The following is a 24,418-nucleotide window of genomic DNA, read 5'->3' on the forward strand; positions in this document are numbered from 1 at the left end:
TATTGCGTATTTGGGAATAAACAGTGTAACTCAGTCGTTTTAGCAATCACGATTATCCCGAGAGGAAGGTTTATAATATAATAGTTTATTATGATTTACGATAGCGTGTAGGTAGCGTCGTTTTAGCTGTTAGGTTAGCTCTGAATCGGAACCGCCGCGGTGCGGCAATGCGTCAGTTGGCGACAGTGCGGCCAGTTGGCAGCAGTGATCTGCAACCATGGCGGCCACCGGTAAGGCTCGCGTCCGTCTGGAGCCGCCGAAGACCGACGGGGCGCAGCCTCCGGGCGCGGGGCGGGCGATACGACTCCCTCAAAGCGCCCCCGTCGGCCTTCGCCCTCCTCCGCGGCCGCCGGCTGCCGCGGAGGAGGCGAGCACGTTGCCACATGTGCGAAAACGAAAGCCTCACGCCGACTCTTGGATCTGTTTCAGGCAAGAAGGCCAAAAAGATGAAGGGCAAGACTATGGACATTAAGAACTTTCTGGGGGACATGCCCATCGGCGCCATCCAGCTGCAGAAGCAGAACTGGGCGGCGGAGGAAGAGGAGGACTACGGTGAGGGAGAAAAAGGAGAACCCTAACCTCACTTTTCCTTTCCCACGCCTGTCCGCATTCTAGAAAGTGCGAGCTGCGACCACGTGACGCGTCCGCTTTTGGCACGAGGGAGTGGCTCGTTTCGCACGCTTTTTGCAACCTTTCGTCCCCTGACCTTCCGACGCCTGACACCTGATAACCCACGAATCGATTCTATCGATTAACAAATATGCATTCCTCTCGCTTACATATGTACTTCCTATTATTTTATGTCCATCCCTTTTCCTTTCAGCTCCTTAGACTAAAAACCAGATTAATTATTTCAGATGCTTTCATTAAACAACATTTTATAAAGCATCAGAAATCCGAATATTTATGAGGTATTTGTTTCAAGGAAAAATAATTATATCACTAATTTAGAGTATATCCTGTACCGGTTTCAGATGTTGGGACCACTATCTGAAAAAAAACATCTTTGTAAATGCTATTTAGTTAATTGCTCATTACAGTACGTATTTTAATTAAGGAAAAATAATACAATAGTCAAAGTTTTTCCGTATTCTTTAAGATAACATTTCGACTATACGATGACTTTTTGGATCTAATTTTTGATCCTGAAATTACTGATTTTCGGATAGAATTTTCATTATTTTTTATTATGCAATGCGATGCCGTTTATTCAAACATCGGGATGCAATAATATAATTGTTTCTGGGAATCATCTTAGAACAAATAATTCTTGTAAAAATATATATTCGTTATTTTTTTGCCTTTTTTAATAAAGGATGGATTTGGATTTAAATAATATACACTAGTTTACAGCTATTTTGACAGTAATTTTTTATCTAGACAAGCTGAATCCGAAATGAAGTCAAAAAATAAGAAAGTATAATAGTTTTCGACATATTGCTAAATTTCTATATTTTTGAGTAGTGAGCTAATTTTACGTATTTTTACATAATTATTTATTACTATTTTATATTGCATTTATAGTAAATAATAGAAAAAATCAGCAATTCTCTCTTAAAACTTTTCTGTTAATATATTTCGTTAAATTTTTTATATCAATTCAGAGGCTCTCAATATTTTTTGTTATGTTTATTTATTTCGTACTCTTTTATTTATAGCTATTATTTTATATAAAAATTATGTAAATATGTTTTTTATTTATCATTTCTTCAGTTATGTATATAAATATATAACTATTTGGGGTACCTCAAAACAGTGTAAGATCGACCGTCATTAAATATCAAATCTTGAAAAGTAAATTATCGGAAAGTAAGTAGCTTTTTGTTTTTCTGCATTCAATTTTAATCAATTTATCTGTGTAAAACAAATTGAAAGAAGTCGATAGGTTCCTGAAAACATTCTTCAATTTTTGGTCTTACTCATTGCCTAAGAAAATTAGTCGTTGTCTCAGAATCTCCTCGCTACTATTTACATATACCCTATTACATTAAAATAATCCATAAGCATTTCTTTGAGGTTCATCATTGTCAATAAATAAACACTCAAGATTTAAATTCATAAGCAAAATCACTTTCACTATCGGAAATATTTGCTTTAGATTCCTGATTATATTCACTAACAAATATTATTTTCATAATAACGCAAATGTTTTTTTGTCAAATAACTTACCATCGCCAGCCACATTATAATTGTAAAAGAATAACTTGATTAGCACGGTCGGGGCTGTAGTTACAAACAGTTAAAAGCAAAAAATTTTAGATTGAGAATTTACAATGAATTTTAGTAATTTAACAATTCCATGTGAAATGGTTGGGAATTATCGTAACATATTAATATAAGTATCCCTGAGTAACCCGAAATAATATTGGAAATTTTATTATAAAGTCACTCAAAAAGGCTTCAGAAAATAAAAATTATATTGAGCATATGACATACATGCCTTTGGATTTCTAAGGGTTAAGAATATTTTTTTGTTTGTCGTTTAATGTTAGACCATCACTAGAGATCTATGCTGCACTGTTGCTCACTCAGCACTGCTAATTGTGACTGGAATCCTTTATCTGGCGGAGGGAAGTGGGTTCTCGGAACCATAACTTCTTAGATTGGATGACTCGCCAATATTGGAAATTCTCACTTTTTTCTTTTGAGTACCATCTGTCTGATTTGTTTCCGACAATCGGTTCCACTAATATATTTTTTTAGTTGCATTTTATATCACCTGTTTTTAGTAAGGAGTCACATTATGAAATACAAATTTTACTCTTGATTGCAAACTTCCGATATAAATGTACGATTCACAAAAGATTGCTTACACTACAAAATTTTATTGACGTTTAATCCTCACCCTTATCTTGCTTGAATATAAATTACACCCAATGATGAATCAAGTCGCATGGTCCGAGTCAACCTCGCACTTGGGGCTCGCTCACTGGTACTCGTTACCACCATTAGTCCCGGGAAGGTCTGAGAAGAGGCCGTAGTGCGCTGAGCACTGTTCCACGCTCGAGACGGGCGCCTTCTTAAACGGAGGGTGGGGGGACCAGAAACTTTGGTGCGACCGCCCACGCCCGAGACGTCGTACTATTCAAACGCGACCGAGGCGGCGGTTGTCACCATTGAAACCTACTCACGGCCGGCAGTTTCAGTATAATATGCGAGACGATCCGTTCTGCGGGTCGTAACTCAATTCAGACTAATCTGACTCGGACCGAGGCGACATCTGAGGGTTTAGATTAAAAATAATAATATTATTTAATTTGTTAAGTGTGTGCGGTTAATAATTTGATGCATTTGTGTTATTAGGAACTGGTTATTCCAGCCGTCAGAGGCTTCCGGTCGTTCTTCCGTCCGCTTCGAGAGCTTCGAGAGGTGGCGGAGTCTACGATGACGATTCCGCGCCTCACTATCCACCCTACATGGCCTATCTCTCGAACTTGCCTTACGAGGTGGAAGACGATGCCATAGCTGAGTTGTTTCCTGATTTGAAAGTGATCAGCATTCGTCTCCCTCGCGAGAGCGAAGGCAGATCCAAAGGATTTGGATATGTTGAGTTCGAAGATAGGGACAGTCTCGTCAACGCCGTCAACCTTCACGACTTGGTGATTATATTTATATGGCATTTTTAATTTACTACATACCAACAGGGTAACGCTGTACGCCCCGAATGTTTTTATTAGCATTTACATGGTTTAACCCTTTTAGTACCCTCTGAATTTTTAATAAATATGATAAAAATACTCTAGAAAATATCTGTTTTTATGTTCTCATGAAAAAGCATAATAGATATTTTGGTTAAATATTTTATAGTGAAATAATATTACAGCCTAATTTAAATAAATGCTAAAGCAATTAAAAATATATCTTTTTTAAAATTACAAAAAAAAATTATATTTAAGGAATTTTATTATTTTTTTAATATTTTCTTAGTTATTTATTTTTTTAATAATTTCATATTTGCGTTGTTAAACACATATTTAATAACCCAGTCACAGTACTTTTTTTAAAAATTACTCGAAAACTTCTTGCACGGACCCATCCTTTCCTATGCAGCATTCGACAAATTCAAATTTTTAACAAAAAACATTGATGATTTTTGCGATGAGAATTCACATAATACAAATTTCCGATTTAACCTGCGCACGACTAAGTTTAAAATATAAAAATAAATAAGTCGTTTTGAAGAGCCGATATATTGGCTCTAGGGTATTACAAGGGCTAACTGCTGTATATTTTAAACGCATATCACTATTAAATCGTATATCATTAAAAATGCAATCAATAAAACGTTTCCTCCCCAAACAGCAACTTAGCGGGAGGCGGATAAGAGTCGACGTTGCTGAAGGTGGTGATAGAAAGTACGGAAACAGGAGCAGCGATCGCGATAGGTATGGGTTAATCTTAATACTTGAAAGTAGTGTTACTCAATGGCGAACTTTTGCAGAGAACGAGAGTACGATCCGGAGCGTACGGCCGGCGATTGGCGTGCAGGACCCCGCACGGACGCAGATCCCAGCGGCCGCAAGAGCGAGTGGACCGGTTCGTTCCGGCGGGAAGATAGAGAATGTAGGTTTATTGCAATGTAGCCGTAGAGAATCTATTGAGTCTTAAAGTGCAAAAAAATGTATCGTCAATGACTCACCTTACTGGATTCAGGCCATAAAGCATTTAAATTTATGGATATATGCATAATCATTTAAAAAAATATATAAATAGCTAACGTTTCAGAGGATGTATGATGTAAGACTTGACAGAAGACTATTTAAATTTTCTGTTTTTTATATGAATAGATTGTCTTCGATTATTTTTATATATACGGGCAGCGAATGTGGTCTCAAAGGCCTTGCGGTATAGTAGTTACGTTACTGCTTTGAGCTCCATGTTCAGTAGAGTATCATTCTTTTCTATTATCGTTTGATTCACTCTTGTACCAACATTTCAACTTGCGCCTTTGAACTAAGGCAAATTTTGTGTTTTAAAATATACAATGTGGATTTAATATTTTTTTTAGTTCTTTTTCTCAAGCTATTTTATGATGCATTTGGTATTTTCCTGTTAGTGTTTGTCACAAGGACTGCATACTAAGACTTTTAAAATTATTAACTTGCTAATTTTTTGTGGATTTCAACTAAAGAATATTTTTGCATTTTGACTCAATAGTGAGATTTCAAACAATACCTGATGATATATGTAGAAGGACGGTTAAATAGATAAATTATTGCCAGAGCGAATGTTGCACTTGGGACTCGCTTACTGGTACTCGTTACCATCTTAAGTCCCGGGAAGGTCTGAGGAAAGGCCCTTGTCCTCCCTAGAGGGTGTCTCGTTAAACCGAGAGCAAGAGAACCAGAAAATGGCGACGGTCCGAAACTTCCGAGACTTTGACTATGCGTTTTATGTATATCGAATGAGATCACTTTCAGACCGTTCGTTGAAATCTTTTGCGGCCAGCTGTTTTAGCATAATTTGCGACGGGAGCATATTTCATCCTTAATATAATAAGTAGATTTAATGTAAGAGATAGCGGTGAACGTGCTCTTAACTCAATTCAGACTAGTCTCACTCTGGCGATTCTTTGTTTATTCAAACATTCTTCGATACATGCTGACTGATTTTTGCGGAGGTGTTGATCAAATGTGGATTTTGTGTTGGATTTTTAATGACTTTTGTTTTTGTCGATAGCTGATGGCGATCGAGGCGGCGGCAGTGGTGGTGGTGGTGGTGGCGGCGGCGGAGGAGGCGGAGGCGGTGGTGGTTCATGGAGAGATGCCCCTCGAAAAGAAGAACCCCCAAAGCCGTTGGGCGACAGAGAACCCACCGAAAATAAACTCGGGGGTAGTAGAGAAGGCGATAGAAGCTTTAGCAGAGATGGCGAACGGAGTTTCAATAGAGAAGGAGAAAGAAGCGGATTCGGATTTAGCCGAGATGGAGATAGAGATAGAGGGTTCGGCGGCGATAGAGATAGGGATAGAGGATTCGGCGGCGATAGAGATAGAGACAGAGGATTCGGCGAAAGAGATAGAGGGTTCGGCGGTGATAGAGACAGGGATAGAGGCTTTGGCGGCGATAGAGACCGAGATAGAGGTTTCGGCGGCGATAGAGATCGAGGATATGGAGGCGATAGAGATCGAGGATACGGAGGTGATCGAGGTGGTTTCCGCAGGTAAATATCTAATAAATTTATCGGTTGTGGCAAAGTTCTGTATATGTTATCTCTAGTAATTCGTAATTCTGCACTAATTTTTCTTATAAAAAATGTTTCTATACATGAAATATTTTCTAAAAATGTGCTATATAAATGAGCCATTCTGACACCATCTACATTTTTTATGTAATTTGGTCGTTTTTTGCTAACATTCCATATTGCTCAAACAGGTCATTTGCCCCTCTCCCCCTTGAATTTGGCTAGAAAAATGCGTGTCATTTAAATAAATACTATGAATCTTAATGAAATACAAATATTTAAAAAAAGCCAAAATGACATCCCTAATTCTAAACCAGAAACTCTCGGGCTATTCCTCAAATAAAATCTAGAGAAAACAGTCTCGAATTAATATTTTTTAAAATGTCATTTCAGCAAAATCATATCTAAATACATTTTCACCGGTGGATCTATATTTTTACAAGTGAAAATATAATTTATCTAGCAGGTGCTAGTAAAATTATACGATTTCAACTTTTCCATATGTAGTAATATATAGATAAACATATTTTTCAGTAACGTCCAAATACATTTTCACTGATAGATGTATACTTCTACCGTCTTTTTCCGAAAATAAGACACTGTCTTACTTTCTTTTTTGGTCCGAAATATGAGCTAGGTCTTATTATCGGGGGAGGGCTTACTTTTCACGTACAATAAGTAAATTTATATGTTTTCGATTATTATTTATTTTTATATAGGAATTTTACATTTATTTAAAATTTATTCAAATACAGTCATTTCATTTTCTTTAGGAACATAGTCATAACTAATCAAATTCTGAATTCCATCCTGAATTTCAATCGCCACGTGTTAGCATTCATTTTATTTTAACTAGGGCTTATTTTCGGGGGATTCCAAAAACTCCTGAAAATCACGCTAGGGCTTATTTTCGGAGGATGTCTTATTTTCGGAAAAAGACGGTACTAGAAAAAATATAATTCAACTGATAGGCGCTAGTGAAATTATATGCTGCTCTGAAATGTCTATGAAAGTCAATTTGATAGTTGTAAAACGTCATTTGCTGTTCAAACCCAAACCTAACCTATACGTACACAGATGTTGCATCTCGCATATTGCTCTATAGTTGGTCTGAACTCTGATATTACACAATGTTTTAAAAATATGATAGCTATTCTCACCAATATTATAGACTTCCGATACAAAATATATTCTTATCAAAGTATATTCAAATCGAATTTTGGTCAAAAGGAGGGCGCAAAAACAATGATCACTTCTCAGAAGTCTAAAATTCACGTCAAAAGCAATTAAATCGTGCGTTGTACTGGGAACGCTCGGTAACGAACGTTCTCACTGCAACGGCGATGACACGATTTTATTGCTTTTGACATGGATTTTTAACTTTTAAGAAGGGAATATTGTTTTTTGCGCTCTCCTATTGGTCAAAATTCTGTTTAGATATGCTTCATACGATTCTCACTTATTGCAAGTCTTAATATAACGAGCATTTCCACTGCGACGGCAGCGGCACCATTTTATTTCTTTTAACATGTCATTTAATAAAATGAAAAATTATGTCTGGCCTCAAGAATCAATTAGATTTTGTCTGTGTGAATAGAAAGATTACTTAATAATCGACGAGAACTTTTGTCATGATCGATTGTATCGGCTTATTTAAACCGTTTTACTAATCCGCTCTTTTTTTCATCAGGGAAGGAGGAGGAGGCTTCGGCAGGAGTTATGGAGGCGACCGAGAACGCGACGACAGGGGTATCGTTAATGTTTCCAATCTAAATCGACCCTCTTATATTTCCAGATGTTTTTATAGTGTACACGGATTGTTTTTATCGTTAAAATTTCCTATCTAAAGAGACGGAAATTACAGGTGAAGCCATACCCATGACGAGACCCAAACTTAATCTATTGCCTAGAACGCTGCCTCCGCCGACGGCCGATTCCGAGAAACAGGACGACAACGGCAAGGACTCCAAGGACGGATCTGTCACTAGCTCCTCCGGCGACGACAGAAAGCTGTCGTCGCCACCGTCGGCTGAAAGTAAACCCATAAAAAAACCACCAGTGCCGGCGTCGAGTATATTCGGCGCTGCTAGACCTGTCGATACGTCAGCGAGGTTCGAAAAATAATCAAATTAATATTATCAATTGAATATCTAATGCTTACGATTTATTTATTGCACAGGGAACGAGAAATAGAAGAGCGTCTTATGAAAAAAGCTGAAGAAATGAGGCTACGAGACGGCCCTGCTAAAGATAGCGGAGAGAAGTGGAGAGACCGAAAAGTATATATATATATATAAAAAAATTATAAATCATTTTTATATCTTACTAATATTTTTTTTCTATTTTAGGATGACTTTATTCCGAAAAGACCAGGTAATTTTTTTTACAATGATCAGCATTGTAGTTTGTAATCGCGATCGATAGTTGATGCTTTTTTTTATTATTATTATCACAGCACAAATAAGTGTAACGTTGTTATTTTATATTTGTACTATAGATGATCGCGGATCTCGTGTACCTTACCGAGGATCGAGAGATTCCCGCGACGTGAGGGGTGATTCACGAGAAAAGCGCAACTCGAGAGAATACCCAGACGATAATAGGGGCTCCAGAGATAACTCTCGGGACACTCGTGATTCTAGAGACGGAAGGGATTCCAGAGACGGCAGATCGTCGAGGGAAGGTGGCAGGGAATACAGTGGCAGCAGAGACCATAGGGACAATGCAGATAGAGACTCGAGGGAAGGAAGGAGAGATCGCGGCGGTTTCGATGAAAAACCTAAATACGTTAGTCGCGATACTAAAGAAGAAGGGCCTCCTAAGGAAAAGAAGGAGAAAATTCATGAGGATCGGCCGATGCCTAAGGCCAAAGATCACGAGCCTCCAGTGAGTATAACATTAATTCAATCGAATCAATTTTCAGAAAATATTTTTACCAATAATTGTCAACTCGGAAGGTTTTGAGATAAAATTAATATAAGGAGCTCACTTTTATGGGAATTTTAATAAAAGTCACTGCACTTTCATATTACTTTAAATGAGTATTTCTAAACATGAAATATTTATAATAAAAAATAGTGCTATATAAATGAGCAATTCTGACACCATCTACATTTACTATGTAATTTGGTCGTTTTTTGCTAACAATTTTTCAAACAATAATATATTTATACACATAATAGAGAGCTTAATGAGATGTGACAGCAGTACCTTCTTTTGGTGTACTTAGACGGATAGACAACGGCTGTGGTGCTTCGTCCACCTTTCACTTTCATATGCTAACATGTTTTATATATTTTCAATATTTTAATCTCATATGTAAGTAGGTGTAGGAATGACTAGAATTTCAACAATCGCCAAATTTAGTTTGAAATTTTACATTTTATGCTACATATTTTTTATTTTTAAGCCATAAAAAATTGAATGAAAAACACAGTGGTTCTTAATTATTTTACATTTTTAATATTTTTTAAATCACAGTCAGTTATTATAAAAATCGTTGTGATTTAACAGGAAGTTATTTTAAGAGATATCTGCATTTAAATAAATATTTGTTCTATAAAACGAATTGTTTATACATGTATGTTAGGTAAATTTTCGTATTTTTATAAAGTTATTCATGGGGTCTTCACTATTCTGCCCAATGCCTCGTTCGCACCTGATATGTCCTAATGCAAAAACAATTATTTTATATATTGCTTATTTAAATTTAATCCTAGTAAAAATATATACTTTCTTATAAAAATAATTTCTACTTGAAAAATTATTAACCCTTTTGTTGCCAAAATTCATTGTATTGACTGTTATATTCTGGTGAGAATTGCCAGATCTAATATCAACAATGAAATAATAATCTAAAACATTTTTAATGAACTATAAAGTGTTTGCTTCAGAAGTAAATAACATTTGTTTTATAGTAGCTGTTTAGATAGTAGTCCAAAAATACTCGCTAAGTAAAGGGTTGAAGCAAAAATATTAGATAACGATCACAGCTCAAAGAACTTTTAAATAAAATCAAACCTTATTTACGAATATAAATTGAGTTGTATCTTATTAAATAATGGATTTAACTTTTCAGAATTTCATCGCGCCGAACAAGTTTAGCAATTTGAAGAACGAAGACGATGACGAAGATGAAGAGGCCGCGTCCGAGTAAAGTGCTCCGTGTGGTGAACAGTGATCGATTTGGGCGAACGTTTGACTTTTTAAGTACTATTCATTCTGCTTGCGTTAGTAATTGAAAGTGATATTTTTGCACGCGTCTGGGGAGAGCTGACTATACAACGATCGTCACACGTCACAAGCGATATATTGAGAGAGAAGGAGCCTGTCGGTGTTAGCGTCATAAAAAATAAAAAGAGCACACATACACACACACGGAGAGGAACCTTTGTGCACGGACCGATAAGAGATAGTGAAAGAACATTTTTTAAAGTGAGGTGGGGGTTGGGCCGTATATTATTATATATAACAGTATATATTATATCTAGTACACGGGAGTAAGTAATTTGTGTACGTGGGATCAAACGCAAGAGGACGTGTCGTTTGGACTTTTCTAGGTGAAATTTTACATTTTTCTATTGGAATGTACAATTTTGCGATAACGCCCCAGTTCTCTGGTCGATGTCGTAACATCGCTGGAGAACTGGGGCACCAGATTAAACGTTAACGATTAGTATTTTATACAAATTTTCCAATTGTCGCCCATTATTGTTTTTATATAATATGTATTTATTTCATATATGTATTTTTGATTTATATATATATATATGCAGTGAAATCTCAGGATGATTGTATTTACTTCAGATGGGATCTTACTGATGTATAGAGATGATGATTTAAATGTTTTATGTTTTTAATGTGTACAGAACAGCTTTTAGCGACTTTAACACATGGCAATAATTTTACGTTTATCTGTGAAATCATCATCTCTGTTCATATACTTTATTAACATTTTATTCAACTCTGTATTATTTTATTATTGATATACATAATGTTATATTATCCAATGACGATTTAAACCCTTTTAAAAATATTTTATATGTTCATTTTTTTATTTAATAAATTAAAGTAATATTTATATCTTAATCGTCTTGACATTTTTTTTTTGTTTTATATGTAATATGTATATATTTTTGCAATTTTCCCAATTATTGTATTATATTACATGCACACACATTATTTTTGCTTTCGTTTTTGGGTATCATAATAAAATTATGTGCCATGTTGCATTGCATCCGTTATAACATTTATATAGTCAAAGTGTTTAAATTGTGCAAAGCAATTCGGCAGAATAATTGTGGATATAGGGACATAGAATTATTATTATTATACATAATAGTGAGTAATGTTTTTTTTTTGTTTTTGCATACGGGGGTGCCTATATATACATACATATTATATGTACATATGTTTATTGATTCGCTGCGTATAGTGGAATCGTCATATTTAATTTGTTATATGTGTATGCAGTAATAGAAATTGATAAAATACTATTATATTATACATATATTTACGAAATTGCTTTTTGGTACATTTTTAATACCAAATTACCGGATCGTTTTTAATTATTTTTTGCAATAAATAAAGGTGAATAAACTGAACTTGTTTTCATCTTGACCTTTTTATCTTTCCTGTATCACTTGATTTGTGAGCAAAGTTCATTTTAAACTAATCACAGTGACTCATTTGAGATAAGTTACATAAACAAATTATATAGCTGTAAGCTCAATGTCAACCAATGTTTCTTGAAACTGTACTATAAAATTCTTATCTTATCTTATATACGCATTTAAATGTGGTGCTGTATTGAATTGTTAGTATTTTGTCGAAACGATTTTAATCCTGGTTAAAACCGACATTTGTCAATATGTTCATTCCTCCACTAAAAATCAATAACTAGGCCACGACTAATAAGGAAAAGTGGAATTAACTAAAGTATTATTTTTGACATTGCGCTTATAGAGAAATACAATAATTTACAAACGCAAATTAAAGTCACTTATGTGAATCAAAAATTTGTTTGATTAGAGATACTGTGCTAGATAAAAAAAATATCAGTCATTCCGTTGAAATTTTTTATTATCTTTAAATTAAGCAACAATTCCAGGAATTGATAGATTAGATAACGTTTGATATGTCTACTGTTGAATCGTTTTCACTGCTTAGCTAAAGCAATTAATAGCTATTTATTTCTTACTTGGTAAACCATATAAATCAGGAAAAGATGCAAACATTCCTTATTAGTTGGTTACTGACTAACTGCCATGACGTAATATTTTTTAATATTCGTGTCAAGTTTTTTTTTCTTACATTTGCAAAAGTGTATATCTTTTTATAAATTAACGATAAATACACTATTCTTTCGGTGTTTATTAGCACTAATCATATTGATGCTATTTAGTGACAAGATATTTTTAACTCTAATTCAACAATAGCAGTTAAAAACATATATGTAATACAACGGGCAGGGGTGCCATTTAATTTAAAAAGTTTCAAATATTCAGGGAATTTTGACATTGAATATCTACGTAAGAGTGGGTAGTCCTTAAAGGTTGTTAGTGAGAATATTAGGGCTGCCGTCAAAACAGGTCCAAGATTAACGATACAAAAGCTCAACGTTCACAGACATTTAAAAAGTTAAGAAAGATGCTAATTTATAATTAATGGCATATGCAGAGCATAATTCATTATGAGTGATTGGATCACAGGCAGATAATTACGACAGACACAGTGTGCTCAGCTAATGTGTTTAATAGTGACCTTCCCTTAAAAATTAAAGAAGGGTAATAAAAGGTAAAAAGTATTTCACGTTTTAATTTTTCACTCTTTTAACCCGCAAAGAACTATGGAACAATTTGATACACAAGAAATAGCCATTCTTCCGCTAAAAAATAAAAGTAACATTGCCATTACTAATAAACAAAAGGGTAAAATTAAAAATACACTTGTGAGAAGTGAACTAATATATCAAAGGTGACTGGAGTTCATAATATCACATATTTCACCTAGCAACAGATGCCAAAATATTAGGTAAGTAAGGTAAATAGCAGTATAGCTTCAGATATATATTTATATAATTCTTTATGAGCATTGTTAGTAAAGTAGCGTGGGGACCACCCAGGTTCTTGTTTGTGGGGGACCTTATTCTTGAAACTCGCGTAATTAGTGTGACCAAAAATAATCATTCATCAATAATGATAAACTAGACAATAACTCGATCACACAAAGGCTCTCGTTACAAGATTTAAAGGGTTCCCCCATAAATAATATGATTCTCCAGTGCATTGAATGAATATTTCTTTATTACGAAACGGTCACGGGAAACAATATATCACCGTAAGTCCAGAACATTCCCGTTACACAATTGAACCTCGACTCGGATAAATCCATCAAGTTACTTTCTAAAGGTATGTACTCAGTCTGTTGTTCTAAGAAGCGAGTGCAACGATGGCTGGATGATCGCTGCATGATTGTGATTGGTCAGCAAGCTTTACAGCCCTGAATACTTAAACCTGGACTCTAATGAGGAGAGGGCAGACTCTGATAGTTACTGGGCAGACACTTGAAGAGACTAGAAGACGCTTGTCTGCCAGCGGACAACATACTGTCATGGACGCTCACATCCCGAGAGGGTCTCCACCATACAAGCTACATAGCAGAGAGAGATCAACCTCCGTTTTATTGTCACTGCCACGCCACCTACAAGACCTCTGAGGATCTTCCACCGATAACATCCCTGCGCCAGCTTCTCCACCACTGTTCGGAGAAAACATCTCACCCACCATCGTATCCGCAATATATGTATTATAATCTAATAAAATTGTCATATAATCTAATAAAAACGACCGGTGGTGCCTCGTCCACCGTTCATTTACATACGTTTCAACTATAAACTTTTAATAAAAATACTACTGCAGCGGCTCAATCTGTGTGTAATTTCCACCCGTTACTATCTGTCCGCATTTTTTTTTTGAATTTGCAGACGGAAAGTAATTTTTTTTTAAAAACAGGCCAATAGCTTAGCTATCAGCACCTGCAAAATTATTTTACATTAATACATTTTTAAAAATTGCAGATGTATGCTTTTCGAGCAGCAATATGGTTTCCGTCAATCTCGATCCACTGTCACTAACCGTGTGTTTTTTTCTAACTTTGTTTCGAGATCATTGGATCTTGGTTTACAAGTAGACGTCATATACACAGATTTTGAAAAGGCGTTCGATCAAGTTAGTCATGATTTACTCGTGAAAAAGTTATCTAATTTCGGGTTTTCTGAAGGTCTCATAAAGCTATTCTCAAATTACTTGACTAATACATATCAGATTTTCAGAACGATAACCTCTACTGGAGCCCCGCAAGGATCCAACTTGGGTCCACTGCTGTTTCTATTGTTCATTAATGACATAGAAACAGCAATAAATCGTTCAATTTTTTTATAATATGCGATGACTTGCAAATTTTCAAGAGAGTGCAGATGATTTCGGATTCCCTCGACCTGCAGGAGGATCTCAATTCTTTATGGATTGCTATAACTGATTGCTTTTCAGTGTAAAGAAATATCACACAATTTCATTTTCAAAGTCCTCGGTACCGACGGAATACTCCTACCATCTCGGCAGATATATTCTAGACCAGTGGTCTTAAACCTGGTGGTTCGCAAGAAATTATTGCCGGTCCGTGCAAACTTTCATCAGATTCGGTGAGTCCCCCCACAGATGCGACACAGCCTTGGTAGTTTTTTCAACTTCATATTTGTGTGAAAAGACTTTTTCATCTATGTCAGTAATAAAAACCAGAGGAATCGATTGGACGCTAGTTCAGCGCTTCGTCTCTCAGAAAACACACTGCAATCACGTACATTTACCAAATTTGCTTGCAAAAAAGCAGCAGCAAATGTTACACTACAAAATATTGTAATTTTATAGCATTAGATTAAATAAATAATATTCTATCTAACATTGGTTTTTATTTTGGGTTGACGCCGGTCCGCGAAATATTTTTCCAATTTTGGCCGGGCTGCGGATACAAAGGTTGAAGAGCACTGTTCTAGATGAACCTTCTTTTACTTAGGATCTAGGTGTGACTTTCGAATAACACTTGAAATTCAGCCTGTACATAGCAGAGATAAAGCTCGGTCATGATAGTCTTAATTTTAATAAATAAATAAAAAAAACATATAAATAACCTTATTTCATAGTTATCGACTTGATCTTAAAGGCCAGTGCTTTCACATTTTTTTTTATAATTTTGCTGTCTATTAATTTAATAAATAAAAAGATTGATTTTAATATTAATTTTATTCATATAATAATTTCAATACAAATCAAAAGTATAAACGAAAATACACGAAAATTACATTTAACCTTTACCATTTCTTTAATTTTAAAATAAACTTAAGGTACTGTAGTCATTCCAGAATATGAAGATCTTGGACCTCACTATTAAACATTCACTTATTGTGATTTTTAGCTTGTCTCAAAACATAGATCTTCATAAACTGTAAAAACTTTTAACATTAATAAACACATCTAATCTTCTACACACAAGACTATACAAATTCACGATAGAAAGAATCAATTTGATTACATAACAAGGTTCCATTGATAATAACATCGTCCGATCTTCTACTTATAAAACTACAAATTCATGTTAGAAAGAATCAATAGATTACATAACAAGGTTTTATTGATGATACACCATTTGTTCAAATGCCACTTTGTGCAAAATAAACCAACAAAAACATAATGATTCTACTTATTAATATTTGCGCCAAAGAGCAAAACATTTTTAATAAAAATCCAAAATTCAATCAAGAAACGCTTTCAACGCGCCTGTCTCAACAAAAACTCTCTCAAGATTTTCGTTTCAATTTCTAGCCGTTCGAATCTGATCTGCAGCTTTCTATTTTTTTCTTCCATAAGATCGGCTTGTTCGAACATTTGCAGTTCGCTCAGCTTCTTCTTGACCCTGCATCTCCTGGAAGATTCGTTGTTCCTTTCGCGAAGACAGTCTACGGTCGAATACGGAGATCCCATCGAAGAGCCGTCGCACCAAGACGAAGCCGGACTGGCGGGCTCCGTCTTCGGCGGTCTTCCCATTCGCACCGGTTTACTGCTGATCATATCGGCTAATTGCTGCTTCAAAACTCCGGTCGAAATGTCTCTGGTCGATCTTCGACCGCTCTTGCTGTATTTTCTTTTAATCGGAGGAACATAAGATTTGTCAGAGTCTTCGCTATCTCGTCTTCTCTTTATGGAGTACACTTTAGGCGTGTCCGGTGGTGTAAGTACGTAGTCTTCAGGTTCTTGAGGTACAAATTGTGTTTTCAATGGTGTCGAGAAATTGTTAGAATCGAGTCTTTCTTGTGCCTGTTAAAAAATGTAAATAACAAAAAATTAATAATAAGCGAATGATTAACATTTTCAAATACTTCACAAATATAAAAAATAAAGCCGTTGTTAAAAAAAGTTTGGTCTCGTTAGTAGCACGACACCTCACTCAAAAACCATCAGTTGTTTACTATGCTGTTCAAACCCAAACTTAACCTAAATAAATTAACTATTATCCGGTTAATATATTCGTTTAGGTTAGGTTTGGGTTTGAACAGCAAATGGACGTTTCGCAACAGTCAAATTTGAGCTTTGTATAAGTACCAAAAAATTAGCTTCCAACATAAACTTATCATTTGGCTTCTCGCCGATAATGTGTTCAAGTATATTTGATTTAGATCCGTACAGTTAAATAATGTTAATCTATATTTACTTACGATGTTAGTGAAAGACGTCTCCCAGTTATACTTCTTTTCAGATTCCAACTGCTCGATAGTTCTTAACAAGTCAGGCGTAGTGATGGGACAGTTCGGTAACCAAGCGTCGGTAGCGTTTGCACTCTGCTCGTCAAAGCTCAATTTCAATTTTGATTTGCTTAATTTTGGCGCATCGTAATCGTCTCTTATTATTATATCATCGATAACGTTATCGTTTATATATTTTGCGTTAAACGATACAAACGAAACTTCCGTCTGCATTTCTTTAACTGGCTCTACATACAGATTATTTTGGTTTTCATCGTTGATCACTTCTATCTCATCGTCACTGTCTTCTATGACGACGATGTTGTTGACGATCGCGCTGTTAGTATCGTCGTTGTAAACGTTGCCGTTTTGAAGATTCCATAGTATCTCGTCGACTGTTTTGGGTTCTTCGGCTGGTTTGAGATTCTGTTCGAAGTATTTATAATCGAACCACTCCGAAGCGTCGTTCGACGCTTCATTATAAAAAGTGTCGTTAAAAGTCGAATAGCCGGTGTCCGACGACGCCGGATATGTTTGCTTAGATCTCGATAGAGTAACGACGGATGTCGGATCTTGTTGAAGATACGCATCGGGTCCGCTGATATCTGACGCGTCATAAACTTTATAACTTGCCAACTGGTCGTCGTTCTGGGTCGCCTCAGTGATTTCTATAAATGCAATAATCATCAGACACGTTCATAACTAAAATATCGAGAGTAGAACGCATATTTACCGGGCATAAGCCGGACGGGATAGTCGCACCACGGCTCTAGATTCTGGAATCCTTCGCAATCCATCCTCTCGCCGTTCGATATTACCGAATCGTAGGCGCCGACGTGATTCTGAAATCATACGCGGAAACGGTCAGTTCGCAAAGGTATAGGAGTCGCTTTTTAAAAAATCGAAATTGATGAGACGGCATTATGTGCTGATATAGGATGTTGATTGATGCAATTGGCGGTGTGTAGATTCCTCACCTGGTTGGACTGCAAGTCTGCGTCCATATCGAATATCGGACAGTTCAATTGCTGTGCCAACTCGGGAGAAAGATCCGACAGGACGCTGGACGGGGGATCGGAAAAAATGTCCGACGAAGGAAATAGGTTCGATGGAAAGTTTAGAGCGAGGGGGATCGGCAAGATCGTTTCCGGTTGGTTCGGAAAGCCTTCCTGAGCGCAATCGAGCGGCACGTTTATGTCCTCCTTCAGATTTTCTTGCAATAACTTCTTCGACTTCTGACAATGTGGTACTGGAGATAATCGCAGCCATTTTGCACGAGACTGCTTAGACAAAATCAAATAAAGCGTTCATGTACACATATGATTAATAATAATAAAAAAAACACATCACAAACATATAGTTGTATAATTGATGCAATGATGCACGCGGGTAATCCTGAATGATAAAATTTTATTATTGCCCCTCGATTGAGCAAATATATGAAGACTTCATAGCAAGAACGTGTTGGCCAATTTACAAAACAAAAAAATTCTCACACAGGGTATACTTTTACCTCCAATTTGATACTAATTTTTAATATTCATTAAGGTTAAAATACATAAAATATTAAACCTGCAACATGTATTTGTTCTAGGAGTATGTATGTAAATATAATCATTATTTTGAAAAAAAAAGTTTTATAAAAAAAGGTAAAATCTTAGCTTTATATTATTTTTAAAAACAGTTGACTAACAAAAATCGTAAAATTTATTCCTACGCAATTCCTTATATACAATTATTGAAAATAAAAGAGTAATAAAAATGTTGGTACTTGTTAAGAATGTCGGCGCCACGCTCAGAAACCAATGGTTATGAACTCTCTAAATTGATTAAATTCACATACATATTCTTAGATACATACATTTTAATAATATTTAATTTTATTTATTTTAATAATATCAATTGTTAAATATTTTGATTTCATTAAGAATCATAGAATTTTTTTTATGACGCATTTTTCTGGCCAAAATCAAGGGGGGGGCAAATGACTCTTCCTGCCCCCCTCTCAGATAGCAAAGTTGTAAAAAAATTACGCCTTACCGAATGAAGCGCAGCAAAACCGAATTTTGACCAATAGGAGAGCGAAAAAAACAATTATTCCTATTCGGAAGCCAAAATCAATAAAATCGTGGCGTCGCAGTAGAAACGCTCGGTGACGATAGCTAAGTAATATCGGTAAGAATAGCTATCATATTTCATATCAAACATTCTATGAGAGATGAGTTGGATTAGTTTGTATTGTAAGTAAATGAAAATTCTAAAATTAATTATAGTTCTAAAACTTTTATTGGGTTAGGTTTGGGTTTAAATAGCGAGTGACGTTTCGCAACTGTCAAAATGAGTTTCATAGAGATTTTAAAGCAGCATATAATTTCATTGGCGTCTAACAGTTAAATTATGTTTACGCTAATATAGATATATGTACATATGTCGTATATGTATGTACTGGTAAAAACGTATTTGGACTTCATTAGTAAAAATATTACCTCAATGAAAAATACACATTCATTGTAACATTTATACATTGCATGTAAATCAACAATGATAATGTATATAAAATTATGGAAAATTTTAAATCATATAATTTTACTAGCACATGCCAGATATATTATATTTCCATTTGTAAATATATTTATCTACTAGTGAAAATGTTAATAAAATAAAATATTTAAAATATGATTTTCGAGTGAGATTCGATTGATTTTCTTTGAGGGATAATCCTAGATGTTATTTCAGTTTTTCAGGGAGGGGGGGGAGGCATAAGCTAGCCAGTAAGTAGTTGTTTTATACTATTTCGATTTCATTATAATTCATAGTATTTCATTAAATGACATGCATTTTTCTGGCCGAATTCATGGAGGGGGGGGGGGAACTACTTGCTCCCCCCTAAATCACGTCCCCATTTCTAAAGTATAAATAAAAAAGGTAATATAGGATTTTAGCGTCCTATATTGTTACACTGATCTAGTTGATATCACTGTATCACTCACACACACTTATTCGTAGTTGGACAGTTAACCTGCTTCTACCCGTGATTATTTTTTATTGTACTTTTAAATCTAAACATAGCATATAAATGAAGAATAAACGATGAAGTAAATAAAATAAAGATTTTTTTTATTGTTGGTAATTTTGTTTAAAACTTATGAATTTTTTAATATCATTTCGATAATTATTTCTGTACACAAAATCGTGCAAGTCCTATGTGAAAAGTCTGCGGGTGGTTCCAAATTGCTTCATGAACTTTCTTTTTCGTTTAAATATATTCCAAAAAAAATGAATATACGAAGCTATATTATTTTGTAAAGTTAATATAAAACCGATTAAATACCAAACTTTTTCATTAAAATATTCGGAAAAAAATGATTAAGTTCTCCAAGTATGCCGACGAAAAAAATAAACTTAAAAATTAAACCATTAAAAGTTATTGTATTTATTTTAGTTTTTAATCGTTTTATTTCATTTAGCATTTAAGTTAGTTCATTTTTTTAAATTGAGTCGAAGCGGGTTAAACGTCAAACTACGGATGTGTGTGTGTATATTAGTAACGCGGTAATGCCAACTTAATCCAATAAAGGAAGCCAAATCCCTATATCAAAAAAAAAAAAAAAAATTCAGTTAAAATAAACTCGAGCTATCGTAAAAAACCTAGCTAAGCTCAGGAACACCATTAAGAATGGGGGGGGGGGGGGGCTGGTAGGGAAATTTGCCCCCCCCTTTTAAATATGGTTGGACAATAAGCAATTTAAAATTTTTTTTTAATTTTAAAAGGTATTTATGTAGCAAAACATTGTTAGCCGCTTTCGTAGCTGTTAGGGCCAAATGTAAAGATGTTTTTAAACGCGAGGCGCGAAGCCGATATTCTTACTAAGTAGGATATTTTTAATTTATTTAATTGTCACCGCAAAAGCAGTAAAGTAAAAAGTGACCGATTCGTTGGCTTTCGAAATAAACAAATTAGAATAAAACCCTAGAATATATTTGTTTAGACCGGTATAGTTGGACAAATATTTATTTCGCGTTCATTGCCCTCAAAAATGTGGCTTAGATGAAGTGTGAAAAAAAAGATTGGCCGTTCTTGTATCAAGTCATCGATGTGTAGGCTTTATGGTCAAAAAGTATAAAAATAAGAATAATCATGTGCAAATAGTTGTACTCACATTGTTTAATTGTTCGTGTAAAGTCAATGGAATTGTTACGCCTTTAGGCGACCTGCCAATTGACGAGTGTAGCGTTTGGTTTATTTGTCCTGTAAAATAAAAGATGCAAGTTATTGCGAGAAAAGGTTGACGACCGCCAGTTAGAGCTCGCGCCTGTTACAACTTGTCCGCGATGACTGCGCAAATTTTATCGACACTATCTCTCGCAGACGAGATAAAAGAAAACACATACGTATGTAACAATAACCTTCAGGAAAGAAAAATGTATATTTAGAGCGCGCGTGGGTAAAAATCGATATGTTTTTAAAAGCAAGGGGAATTCCAAAGAATCACTTGTTATGAACAAACATGCGGATGGCCGTTCAAAATAACAAATTCAATAATACTATAAATATAGTTACACTAATTAACCGACTATAGGTGAAGTAATAAATAATTTCGAATATTGAAAAGTATGGTGCAATACTTTTCAACTATATGGAAAATCAGTCGAAGGCATCAAAAACTCACCCTCTATTGGTTCCGTTGCCTTCGCTTGTTGTACTCAGTTGAAAATATAGGCATAAATCGCAAAAATACACTTGGAAAAGTCGGAAAATTGGCCAATGTTGCTTGTACTAGTTAGCGGGCCGAAGAGCAAACGCAACGCGCAAACTCCACTTGTCGAGTGTACGCGCGACGCTGAACGCGGGGTCTAATATAAGCTCGGCCGGCCGGTACCCCCGCCCCTTCGCGCATGTGACTATGAATCAGCACCAATGGAGACGCTCGGCGATGACGCCATTGCGTTAAAACGAGCGTCGGTAACGCAGAGACCCGTTGTTTTACACGACTTTTCAACGAGTTCTCGGAAATGGAAGAAAATGAGAACGATGTTTTTCGCGATTTATCCTTTCTTATTATTTCGCCCAACGCGAGGCGTGCGCGATTCGAAATGGAAATTATTGAAAAAGCTGAAAGATCTATCTTATAATACAGAATATGCTAGAAAATAAGACAAATTACTCGCCGATGTGTAAAAATATATTTTATCACGTTTTGACGATACACAACACGGCATATATTTTCTTACTGGATTCTCAATTAGGTTAACATTTTCTCTATTTTTTTCATAACAAAACTAAATTTACACTCGCCGACTGCTTTATTAAGTCACAAGAACGTCGGAAGTGAAGATGTTACATTTTAGCATCGTTCATATTATAAAATGAATAGATAATTTCCCTTAAGGACGGCAAAATATATACATAAAAACGCGAATATTAAATTTATATTTTTTGTTTACTTCTTAACAATTATTAAAATATATTTATTTATAATAAGATAACTTTTTTAAATTTCTACTTATTTTTCTTAACAACCTAACTTAAACGTGTAATAAATATATTTAAATATCTACATTTTCTATGTTCTATAATATTATCGATGTTAAATGGTACCATTTTCTTCACTTCCGACTTCCTTGTAATATTAATAAGTAATAATAAGGTGAATGAAAAATAGATAAATTCTAGTCTAATTGAGAATCCAGTAAGAAAATATAAAACAAAGAATCTTCCCGGACGGCCATTTTGTGAGACGCTGAAACATATAACATACTCTTTATTTTATGAAACGGCGTCGATCGAGTTAATCTCGCGCCTATTGGATGTTGAACTTGAAAGAATTTTCTAGACGCCGCGAGCTTATCTTTTAAACTGCACAGTCATCGTATCGTATCGTAATAACAAATATAAAAATATACTCACATTGTTCTCGATTGCTTCGAACCCTTCAAAAAAATCCCAAAGTTCAAGTCACAGCAGTTGCACATAAAGGGCAAGCGGTTACAGTAAATATGCGGCATGTAATCTTGTCCACAGTGATGATTGCACTTATTTTGATAGCGGTAATTTTTGCAATTTTCGCAACAGTACCTCATAGTATCGAAACCGCGCCTTAACTTATAAACTAATATACTTGTAATGTTTGTTTTTCACTTATCGCTCGTTAACTGAGACGAGTCGCTAAAATGTTCTTCGAGCGCGCTAACGTTACGCGTTTAGTTCGCCGCCGGATCCGGAAACTGATTTTTATTTTATTTTATAGACGTACAATTCAACTTTTTATCGCACGAGTTGGTATATGACTTTCCATAAAGGAAGACGCAGTCGGGTTAAAGCGAGACTATGTATGATGCGGTATAAGAGCAAACACAATAATCAACTTTGAAAGACCACGTAAGAATGAAACTCTCGCTCGTCCAATTGTAACCGGGAGGAAATTATTGCATCAGCCAGCCTGCGCGAAAGCTAAAGGGTGAACAGCGCATCGCCAGTGTGTGTAAACTTTTCCTTCTTCGATTTCTATAGCGTTTCAACTTTATAATTTCAAATTAATTAAGCAAATCTGCATTGACAGTATTGTAAACGGCTTTATTTATTCATTTTATTTTATTTTTTATTTTAAAATTGAAGACACTATCCCAGTTTCCATCGGTAGTAAGCCTCAATGAATTTTTACTTTGTCCGGAACACCTTTTGGATAAGTATCATCGATGTTTTCTATATCTGATAAAACATCGACTAAGTCTATCTCAGCATCTGAATAATCGTTATCGATAAAAATTGGATCATTAACTACTTCTTCCATTTCAGCAAGCGAATAAAATTTCCTTGTACTTATTAAACAAAAAAACGATTTGAATCCAGCGAAAAAGCACTAATATGATTCATTTTAATTTCAGTAATATAATATTAATTTTTTTTTATGTATATTAAATATTTTCCGCTTTACTCGAAGCATTTAAAATAAAAAATGAAACCTAATGTAAATATATATACATGTATGTATGTATATACTCCTTCACAAAATATTGAAGATAGAATATTCAAAGAAATTAAAATGTACGTACCGGATTATGCTTCACTAATATTCCTCGAACACACTTTGAAATTTCCTTGATCTTCACTGATACTCCTCTCAAGATAGGTAGCGTGTTCGGCAGTGGCTACGGCAGCCGCGGCGGCAGAAACGTGGTCGAGTCGATCCGGTCAAGTCTGGCTAAATGTCGACTGGAGTCTCCGTGTCTCTATTTATATGATTCGTGCGGCATACGGGAACGATAAACAAGTTATTGTTGCCTATCGCCACAGTACTCCCCCTGGAGTAATTTAGGTGAAATTGTGATCTGTTTTCGTATGTGATTCTACGCGGTTTGTTGTTGTGACGATGGAGAAGTGTCTCCATGTGACTGCGGAGCTGTGTAACACCTGGATGTCCGGTCGGCCGAGGAACTAGTTC

General features: G+C 35.3%; 2 protein-coding genes and 2 non-coding genes across 8 annotated transcripts; 3 read left to right on the forward strand and 1 right to left on the reverse strand.

Annotated features, from left to right (window-relative positions):
• Positions 1-174: 174 nt before the first annotated feature.
• eIF4B (eukaryotic translation initiation factor 4B) lies at positions 175-10,539 on the forward strand. Of its 4 annotated transcripts, none has more exons than XM_088185359.1 (12): positions 175-230; positions 430-552; positions 3,304-3,599; positions 4,303-4,385; positions 4,442-4,563; positions 5,680-6,160; positions 7,872-7,930; positions 8,031-8,292; positions 8,361-8,460; positions 8,530-8,554; positions 8,679-9,067; positions 10,260-10,539. In XM_088185359.1, exons 1-12 carry the CDS (start codon positions 218-220, stop codon positions 10,335-10,337), a joined length of 2,031 nt encoding a protein of 676 aa, XP_088041485.1. In that variant the 5' UTR covers positions 175-217; the 3' UTR covers positions 10,338-10,539. The 4 variants fall into 4 exon arrangements, with proteins under 4 accessions (XP_088041485.1, XP_088041486.1, XP_088041487.1 ...); XM_088185360.1 differs by having other exon boundaries at positions 8,046-8,292; XM_088185361.1 differs by having other exon boundaries at positions 4,303-4,355.
• Positions 2,898-3,208, forward strand: LOC148234738 (Nuclear RNase P). The gene has a single exon (XR_015809842.1).
• LOC148234739 (Nuclear RNase P) lies at positions 5,218-5,566 on the forward strand. The gene has a single exon (XR_015809843.1).
• Positions 10,540-15,465: 4,926 nt separating the features above from the next.
• LOC148234740 (uncharacterized) lies at positions 15,466-23,363 on the reverse strand. Of its 2 annotated transcripts, none has more exons than XM_088185698.1 (6): positions 22,885-23,363; positions 21,137-21,225; positions 17,954-18,256; positions 17,710-17,818; positions 16,950-17,644; positions 15,466-16,551 (listed from the first exon to the last, which is right to left on the reverse strand). In XM_088185698.1, the coding sequence occupies exons 3-6, from the start codon at positions 17,978-17,980 to the stop codon at positions 16,006-16,008; spliced, it is 1,377 nt and encodes a 458-aa protein (XP_088041824.1). In that variant the 5' UTR covers positions 17,981-18,256; positions 21,137-21,225; positions 22,885-23,363; the 3' UTR covers positions 15,466-16,005. The 2 variants fall into 2 exon arrangements, with proteins under 2 accessions (XP_088041824.1, XP_088041823.1); XM_088185697.1 differs by lacking the exon at positions 22,885-23,363 and adding an exon at positions 21,647-21,809.
• Positions 23,364-24,418: the final 1,055 nt, after the last annotated feature.

This window comes from Plectrocnemia conspersa, unplaced genomic scaffold (genome assembly GCF_051122295.1).
Source record: "Plectrocnemia conspersa isolate PC_06_02 unplaced genomic scaffold, ASM5112229v1 ptg000005l, whole genome shotgun sequence".
In the NCBI taxonomy this organism is placed as follows: Eukaryota; Metazoa; Arthropoda; class Insecta; order Trichoptera; family Polycentropodidae; genus Plectrocnemia; species Plectrocnemia conspersa.

Bases quoted from the DNA above. Each gene is read 5' to 3' on its own strand.
- eIF4B (XM_088185359.1), top strand. The intron at 8,461-8,529 runs GTATATATATAT...TTTCTATTTTAG, and splicing joins AGAAGTGGAGAGACCGAAAA to GATGACTTTATTCCGAAAAG. The intron at 9,068-10,259 runs GTGAGTATAACA...TTAACTTTTCAG, and splicing joins CCAAAGATCACGAGCCTCCA to AATTTCATCGCGCCGAACAA.
- LOC148234740 (XM_088185698.1), bottom strand. From the start codon at position 17,980: ATGGACGCAGACTTGCAGTCCAACCAG. The intron at 17,819-17,953 runs GTGAGGAATCTA...GTATGATTTCAG, and splicing joins CAGACTTGCAGTCCAACCAG to AATCACGTCGGCGCCTACGA. The intron at 16,552-16,949 runs GTAAGTAAATAT...ATTTTTTAACAG, and splicing joins AGACGTCTTTCACTAACATC to GCACAAGAAAGACTCGATTC.